Raw genomic sequence first — 9,562 nt, forward strand, 5'->3', positions numbered from 1 at the left:
ACAAACAACAAGCGCTACTCTACACTGCTCAAAACTCGCGTTTGAGTCGTCAGTGGCAAATTCTTTAAATATAAACAACGTACTTACAGTCTGTGAGTCAGAAGCGCCAGACTGTCCTTGCAAATTTGGAACTGCCCCACGTTATAGAAATAGACACCGGCATTGTAGTCTACTCTCAGGAAACAGTCCTCACCCTCCGCAAAATGCGCTGCACACATCTGAATATTTGGGTTGAACTGTTCTGGAACAGTGTTGTAAATACAACTTAACCACTGATTTCTAGTCGTGTCCTCTTTTGGAAGACCAAACAAAGTAGTTTCGCTTTCACAATGAAATACACGGTGGGCTAGAGTGAGCAGAGGCCGGTGAGCTTGAGAATGGCGCGGCCGGCGGATTCGACGGAGGAGCGTCCGGAGGGCTTGCGGTACTACTACACTTACGCATCATATGACCCCTTTAAAAGACGATATCTCCGTTTGCATCGAACTTTCAGCTTCGTAACTTTGCAGATATTGTTTGTTCAAAACAGCAACATTACACACTAACTAACGTTAAAAAAGTGAAATCGCAATGAACCACCCCTTTAATTTTGTGGCCTTTGGTTCATATTCGTTACTTTGAGCTCATCTATACACCAGCGTGCTACTACAAGCTGGTGAAATATACTTTTAGTATATTTTAGGTCCATTTTCCAAATTTTAATGTCACTTCTTGTTTGCTGATGTGTAGGTCTATACGATTTGATGGGAAAAATCTAATTATGATCAGGGTTATTATCATTAACTAAACATTTAAAAAACATTACTTAAAATAAATATTAAATGAAATAAGATACAACTTTTAAAATACATTTTTTATTTTAGCTAATTACCAAGGCAACATTTCTTATTTTCGTTTAAGTAGACGTATTAAAATGACTAATATAATAATATACAGACATATTATTTGAAAACAAAAACTAATAAGAATTACAAAAACACACAACTAAAACTTTAATAGAACTTATCTATATAATCTAACCTATAATCATAGTTTTTATCAGAAAAATGGCAATCAGTATTATTTTAGCAATCAAAAATCTAAATTATTAATATTATTTTTATTATTATTTATTTACTTTTATTTCTAAAAGCTTCGGGTTGATATCAGTTTATTATATATCAATACAGTTATACAATAATTATTATTATTGAATGAAAATTCTAAACATAAGAAATATTACATAAATATTATTGTAAATGTATAAAAATGTTACATAATATTTTTAATATAGTTTTATATATATATATATATATATATATATTGTGTGTGTGTGAGTGCATTTAAAATTATATATATATATATATATATATATATTTGTTTTACAGTGTACATTTGCACTACTAATATTTTTTGGTCTTAATTTCTTCCAATTTCAAATGTTAAACCATCAAGCTTTTATTTTGGCACAAAGCCGCAGGGGGTCTTAAAGCTTCTCTGTTGACAACAGCCGGTTTGTGAGTGCTTCTTATTAAAAGTTTAGGAGAATGGTTTCAAATGGATGTTATAGGAGACAGAAACTCAGAGCAAATGCAGAGATGAGTTCATATGGAGCAGCATTTACTGTGAACTAAGACACTGGATGGAAATGTAATATAATTTAATATAATCTGTCATCTGCAGGACTGATGTACATGCTCCTGAAGCACCTGGTGGACCGGTACAACATGTACTACGCTTACCTGCCCTCCAAACTCGACAAGAAGATCCACTCGGGAGCCGTCAATCAGGTGGTGGCTGCACCAATCCTGTGCCTCTTCTGGCTGCTGTTCTTCTCCACCATGCGGACAGGTGCGTTCACTCAAATATGTGACCCTGGAGCGCAAAACCTGTCATAAGTAGCACAGGTATATTTGTAGCAATAGCCAACAATACACTGTATTTGGTCAAAATGATCCATTTCTCTTTTATGCCAAAAATCAATAGGATATTAAGTTAAGATCATGTTCCATGAAGATATTTTGTAAACTTCCTACCGTAAATATATCAAAACTTAATTTTTGATTAGTAATATGCATGGCTAAGAACTTCATTTGGACAACTTTAAAGGCGATTTTCTCCATATTTAGATTCCAGATTTTCAAATAGTTGTATCTCGGCCAAATATTGTCCTATCATAACAAACCACACAGCAATGGAAAGCTTATTTCTATAAATCTCAATTTAAAAAAAATTACCTTTATGACTGGTTTTGTGGTCCAGGGTCACAAATATCCTACTTTAAAGTAAGACACTACAGATGAATAGGGTAAAAATAGAGTACCATCCAAATGTGGCTCACTTCCTCTGGTTTCTCAGGGTTTTTGACCCCGACGTCCATGTTTACCTTCGTGGTGCTCATCATCACCATCGTGGTCTGCCTGTCGCACGTGTGCTTCGGTCACTTCAAGTACCTCAGCGCGCACAACTACAAGGTACGGGTTGCAGTACTGCAGGTACAGTCCACCGGGCGGCACGGGTAGCTCAGGTAGACCGTCACCTGCCCCCGAGCAGGAACGCTCACCAGCACCTCTGTCTCGTTACAGATCGACACCAAGGACACGGAGATCGACGGAGTGGAGAACGGACGTCCTGCTAGATCCTCACCCTCCAACAAATCTCAGGTACTTTCCCAATGTGAAGCTAGTCGTGGTTTCTTCAAACGACAACGCTCAGAATTTAGTTTTTCATGGTCATTTTTCACCCTCTCTATGATCCTTAGAGTTAAACAGGCTGTTTTTCTCTTATACTAGTGAACTATTTTTACTTTTATTTTGTTACTTTCTTTTTTAACATCATCAAGATCTCAAAAATTTAATTTTGTATATTTTCATTAAAATTAAGCACATTTACCCCTCTCTCCACCAGCTCTCAGTAACTTAATGAAAAAAAAAATACTATTTATTGTTTTGTTCTGATTTTTATAATTAATAATAATACATTTAAATTATCTTTAATTTACATTGTTTATAATTTGTACATTATAAGTACTACTGATAAATGGGTAGTATTTTTTGTACAAAATAAAAAAGATTTGAATAATACGTGATTTTAACAATAAAAAAAACATTTATAGTAATTTATAAAAACATAATTATAACAACAAATTATTTCAACATAATTTTATTGTTGTTTAAAATTAAATAATTAAATTTATTGTTTTTATAGTACAAGTGAAAATATACATAATAGTAGTAATTGTTGTACAGAATTAAATTACTGATTTTAAAGCATTGTGTATGTATTGTTGTTGTTGTTGTTATTAATTTTGATAAATTCTAAATACCTAATTAATAATAATAATAATAATAATATTTAAGCCACATTTTAAATTATAGTATTTTTAATACTATAAACTGAAACGTAATAGTAGTATTTGTTGTACAGAATCAAATTGCTGATTTGAATAATAAAAACATTTTTTATGTATTTTTGCTATTATAATTATTATTATTATGATAATAATAATATTTAAATTACATTTCAATTTATATTGTTTTTAAAGTACAAGTGATACATAATGGTAGTATTTGTTGTACTGAATTAAATAGCTGATTTTAATAATACAAAAAATTGTGTCTGAATTGTTGTTATAATTATTAGCTTTATTATTATTGTTTTTATTAATGTATTATTTGTGCATTACCCTAATGAATATTTGGGTGAAAATGTGCTTTATTGTAACTGAAATATTGGCACAATGCAAATAATCTTAATGGTCCTAAAAAAGGCTTAATGCAAAATATAGTGTCATGTTTCATTTTCAATGTTTTTTATTGTTCTTTCATATTTATTCTTATTCTTGTTGATCTTGGGGTGAAATATGAACTCTGTGAGATTAAACGATCAAAGACAATCCTGTTTTCCATTTCATCCATATTTTAAACCGATGCAGACCTGCCAACCTGTACGCATTTTGCGTAGCGGATACGCATTTTGTCCTCCAAGTACGCTGGTACGATTTGTCACTCTAAACTACGCAAAAACCTGGTGACGCCTCTGTCCACGCGCAGTATTCAAAACAAGCAACATAAAAAGATGAAGAGTTCAAACAATCAGAGCGTTTTTTTTAGGTTTAGCTTTTAAATTTCCGTGCGTTTTATTTCTCTCCAAGCTGGCTCTGTTTGTGTGTCGGTGAGTCTGCGCGCTGAGATGAGGAAACGCCTGCATCTGAAAAAGCAACACACGCCCAGCATCTTCCCTTGTAATGTCTAAACCTTTTGTCCAACAACAAAAAAGAGCATTATAACATTCTTTTACTGCATAACATCAGACAAATATTTCAAATAATTTTCCTCTTGATATGATGTGGCTTCTCATCACAGAATGACGCAGAAATAAATTCTACACTGGAATAACGGCGATTAGCAGTGGATTATAAATATAACGTTACTTAATTATTAAAATACTCGAGGTGGTTTTAAGAACACAGATAAACATTGTCGCAGTACAGTGTTTATTATCTTAATGTTCTTTTTGAATGTCATCATTCAAAGCGTTTCTGTCTTCTTTCATGCAGTTACAGTGATAGCTGGCTATTTTTGTCCATATTAGGGATTTCCTGGAGCGTCCTGAGTTCTATTTCTTCTATAACGTATATGTGGATTTTCTGTGCGAGGGCGCCGTCAAGCGTCCAGTGTGAATGAAACACACATTACATGTGTTCATAGCACTAAATAATGGCCAATCCATAAAAATAATACTTATTTTTTTAAATAGCATTTAAAAATAGCAAAAAATAACTAAACCAAAAACTGTGGTAAAAAAATAAAAAAGCTGAGGTATTTATTGAACCGTGGGCTAACTGTATTCTTGCATCCCTACTTTTTATTCTAAAATACTGTATAACCGGAATATCACAAACTGAGTGCAGACCCTGATTATTAACCTATAAAAAATATTTAACATTAAATCTTGCAAACCCCGAGGTTGGCAGGTCTGACAGATGGATGTTTTTATATGACCTGTGATTGACTCTTGTGCATCTGTTTTCAGCAGCAGATGTACATCGCCCAGGTCCTGCAGGACCCAAACTCTGACGAGACCGGAGCAGGCAGCGGAGAGTCCTCGCAGGACGAGGAGATGATCAACGCCGGGAGCAGCCTAAACGAGGCCGACTTCCAGTCCGGAGAGGACAGTCTCATCGCCAACGAGGTCCACCAGTAACCACAGCCGAGAGAATGACAAAGACCCCATCGCAAGGCCTTCATCCGCACATGTCTGTTTGTCCCCATCGAACGCTGTGAACCGGCTCCAAACATCAGCACCTTAGAAACCCAAAACACTCAGACTGTACATAAGCACACGCTCCAATGCTTACAAACCATTTCGTACATGTGCATGAACACATCGGCGACTGCTCGTTTGGAAGCTCAAATCCCGGATTTCCCTTTTCGAAAAAATTCCAAGTTTGGATAAAAAAAAAAAAACGCCTCAGGAAATGGAATAACGGATGGGAAAATGTCCTGTTTTCGTCGCGCTTTTTCTCCCATGGTTCGCCTTAACAGCGATAGTATTGCCGGATTTATTTGCTCGCTTTTTCGTGTTCTTTGCCTAAACGATTGGATCTGGCATTCCAAAGGAAAGGTGCAATAGCGAGAGCGTATCGTCAGAATTCGGCTTGAAATCCATCGGCTTTAGACTGCGTTCACCGTACAGAACACTGACAGACTGACTGAATCTCCTGTCGCCGCCATTGAAACCACTACGGCGATGGCATTCTTGAGTTCCTCGCGCTCCGATTTAAACTTCTCCCCGATGTACAGTATTTCCAGAGACGCGCTGTGTGTTTGTGTTGTCACTGAATGACCCATATTCTTACGTTTTTGTTTTGTTTTGGTATTTTTAACGCTATTTTTGCCTTTAACGGATGTGTTTGTATGCCTGCAACAGAGTACTGACATTCCCGTCTTTGTAGCGCAGTAGAAACCGCTCGCCGCTCATAACGTGACCTTATGGACTAGATGCAAAACAGCGATGGAGAATCAACGATTCGAGGCGTTTGAGAAGATTCATGGTTAACCAAATGCGTCTGATCGGGAAACTGCCAATTCAGATCTTAGTTTAGAAACCGAATCCCTGTAGTTTGGATAGTGTAAACGAGGACAGCTAATGAAAAACGGGCTCTTGTTTGGTGCCTGCTTTTGTACGAAATGTTTTGGGAGGAATCTGGCGTCGGAAATGCGTTTAGTTACGAACGACTGACTGAGTTTTTGTTTTTTCTAGTTGTGTAGTTAAACCTGGTGAGATTGATCTAATCCAAGTACTAATATTAAGAGAAATGTAGCCGTCACATGAAGCATCTGACTGTCGATACGCAGCAGCAACAAACGGCGTTGCTTCAGTTTTAGTGAGCTAGATGAGAAATAATAACGGCTTGTAGCGAAAAACCACCACTGAAGACTCATCGCTAGAGATCTGATCCGGTTGTGATGAACCCCAAGCTGAGATAACCCTTAATTCTAATTCATAAAAGAAAATGACCAAGTGAAGAATTATCATGCTTAACTTGAGGGTTTTGTTACAACCGGTCTCCATTATATCTGTCTTAAAGAAATAGTTCACCCAAAAATTTAATTTGGTTACCAAGTCCTCACCCTCAGGTCATCCAAGATGTAGATGGGTTTGTTTCTTCATCAGATTTGGAGAAATGTAGCATTGCATCAGTGTCTCAGCAATGGATGCTCTGCAGTGAATGGGTGCCGTCAGAATAAGAGTCCAAACAGCTGATAAAAACATCACAATAATCCACAAGTAATCCACAGCACTCCAGTCCATCAGTTAACATCTGGAGACGACAAAAGCTGCGTGTTTGTAACAAACAAATTCATTATTACGACGTTTTTAACAAAAATATGAATCTATACTTTGAAGGACAACAGGAGATGGACTTTTTCACTGGAGGAAGCGTTATTATGAATTATGGACTCGTATTTGAGTTAAAAACGTCTTGATGGATTTATTTCTTACAAACACAGCTTTTGTCTTTTCAAGATGTTAACTGATGGACTGGAGTGGTGTGGATTATTGTGATGTTTTTATCAGCTGTTTTGGACTCTCATTCTGACGGCACCCATTCACTGCAGAGGATCCATAATGCTGCATTTCTCCAAATCTGATGAAGAAACAAACTCACCTTGGATAGCCTGAGTACATTTTCAGTACATTGGGTGAACTATTCCTTTAATCCATCAAGAACTGATGGAAATCCCAGTCTGAAAGGTTTCTATTGGAGCCGATCATGTTTTAGAGTGGCATATTGTCAATATTCAATATTTTCTTACAGAAAACTGACCTTTAAGGGATTAAACATGCGTGTCAACAACGTGTACAGATCTGATGTGCAAACCTGTTTCGTTTTGCAGTACATTACAGACCTTAGTCGGCTGAAGGAACGTATAAATATGCCTAATTCGTGAGACGCAAGCAGAACAAATGAGTGTTAATCATTTCAATCTAATAACGATCAGTTTAGAGATTCACTGCTGGTGTTTGGAGGATTAATTTGTTCTTGAGTGAAACTAAAGTCCCCGACTAAAGTCTGTAATTATTATTATTATTATTATTATTACAGTATTTCATGTTTTCATACCTGCTGCTGCACACGATTCCTCTAAATTGATGTGCCAGATTGTTTTCTTTTATTTATCAGCCTAAAATTACATTTTGCAGTAGTTTTTGTGACCCAAAAGGTCCAAGCGACACTCCTGAAAGTTTCATCATGTCTGAAAATGATCTTGATGGCAGATCTAGTCTGATGTCAGTTTACTGGGAGTTTTGCACTGATGGTTTTGATTTTTGTTTGGTTTCTGTTACTGTATCCTCAAAGTTAAAAACTGGAGACTTTGTGCAAAAAAAAAGCTGGTGATGAAGATGAATCTTAAGGAGGATCTGTTACCGGTTTGCATCATGAACACGCAATATACTGGATTCAGCAAATAACTGGTACTAAAATGACACAAAGTGACTTGAGAATTGAAATCGAACAGCCTCAGGTGTTCTTTTATTTTCCAAACGATAAAAATGTTTACATCTGTGTGTTTCCTTGTTCGTCATCTGTCATTTTTACTTGTTTTCCTTCGGGATTCCACATTTCTCATCGATGAAGACACAAATGGTAACCTATGAAAGCTGTAGCTGTGTGCATAGTTTGGTTTGGAGCAAGTAGCTACACGCTGGAGATACTGACGTCAGTTTGTGTCTTGGAGATCGTCGATGATGAGCGGTGTGTGTGAATATTCTGTGATGAACGTGAGCACAAGATATTGAAAAGCACGCTTTGTATATCCAAAGGAAGGTCATTTCTTCGTTTCTGGTTCTGTCCCGTTTTTAGGGCTCCCTCACCGGCTTCTTATTGAGTTAATGAAGTGAAGTCTCTTCAGCATTTGGCAGTGAAGTAAAGAGTGGTGCGGGTATTTTTGTATAATTGTGTACAAGAAAATTTAGGTTACTCGCGTAACCCCGGTTCTCTGATAACATGAGTGAGGTATCTCACTATGGGAATCGCCTCGGGCGTGACCAATCCTGGAAGCACCAATTACACCACGTCTGTCGGTTGACAGACCAATCACGACAGTGAAGTGGGAGTCCCGCCTCCCTCATATATATTGCTGCTAGCGGTCCCTACTTCATTCTCAGCTTATCTCTTCACCGTGCTGCTGCAAGGAGGGAAGTGTGGTGAGATACCTCACTCATGTTATCAGAGAATCGGGATTACGTGAGTAACCTAAAGTTCTCTTTCAAACATTTGTTCGGTATCTCACTATGGGATATAGACAACACCCGTATTGCAGATATGCTGTCCGAAGCAGGCATGTCAACCAACTCAGTGATGTGTGATAATAATAACGCAAGTCCTCCACTATTCCCAGAATAGAACAGAGACATGTAAAAAATAAAAACAACCTCTGTACGAGTGTTTTTTTGTTGTTGTTTTTTACACACTTAGGCCGGAATGTGCCAACGAAGGCTCCGTATCATCCAACCTATAAAATCTGACAAAAGTGTGTGGCGAAGCCCAGCTTGCCGCCGCACAAATGTCTTGAATTGAAAATGCCCTTAAACCACGCCCACGAGGTGGCTAACCCTCAGGTACTACGAGCCCTCAGCCCCTCTGGATGGACTAAGACCCATGCTATTATAACTCAATATAATAGCTTCCACCACCCAGTGGGACGGGCGCTGACGAGAAATAGGTTTACCCTTATGAGAATCAGCCCATGAAACAAATAACCGATTACTCTTTCTTGATCCCTTCGTCTGGACAGGGCACAAAATGCAGCAGCTCTTCTTAAGATGAGGAAAAAGGCAGCGGATGAAAAGCCAGTAAATCCACCTGTCTACAGTCGAAAGCTGACTCGCTCACTTTAGGCACAAATGCTGGATTCGTCTTGAGAGTTACTCGAGAGAAATCCATGGCAAACAGCATACAGGAGTTATGAACCGACAAAGCATGAAGTTCACTAACTCGTTTCGTGGTCGAAAGAGCCAATAACAAAGCAACCTTTAGCGAAAAGGAGCCTTAAATCACTGTTGTCTATTGGCT

At 37.5% G+C, this 9,562-nt stretch overlaps 1 protein-coding gene across 5 annotated transcripts in view; it reads left to right on the forward strand.

The window, feature by feature from the left end:
- The window catches only part of LOC107741992 (CSC1-like protein 2), a 59,637-nt gene extending 53,020 nt beyond the window's left edge, over nt 1-6,617 (forward strand). For 2 of the 5 annotated variants that reach the window (XM_016554831.1, XM_016554834.1), the window contains 4 exons: nt 1,663-1,830; nt 2,338-2,474; nt 2,565-2,642; nt 5,014-6,617. In XM_016554831.1, coding sequence (XP_016410317.1) covers nt 1,663-1,830; nt 2,338-2,474; nt 2,565-2,642; nt 5,014-5,184 — 554 coding nt within the window. In that variant the 3' untranslated portion in view covers nt 5,185-6,617. The remainder of the gene's footprint in view (nt 1-1,662; nt 1,831-2,337; nt 2,475-2,564; nt 2,643-5,013) is intronic. The other 3 variants (XM_016554830.1, XM_016554832.1, XM_016554833.1) reach the window with 3 other exon arrangements.
- The last annotated feature ends 2,945 nt before the right edge of the window (nt 6,618-9,562 follow it).

The sequence above is a fragment of the Sinocyclocheilus rhinocerous genome, unplaced genomic scaffold (assembly GCF_001515625.1).
Source record: "Sinocyclocheilus rhinocerous isolate Xijiao unplaced genomic scaffold, SAMN03320098_v1.1 scaffold586, whole genome shotgun sequence".
Taxonomy (NCBI): Eukaryota; Metazoa; Chordata; class Actinopteri; order Cypriniformes; family Cyprinidae; genus Sinocyclocheilus; species Sinocyclocheilus rhinocerous.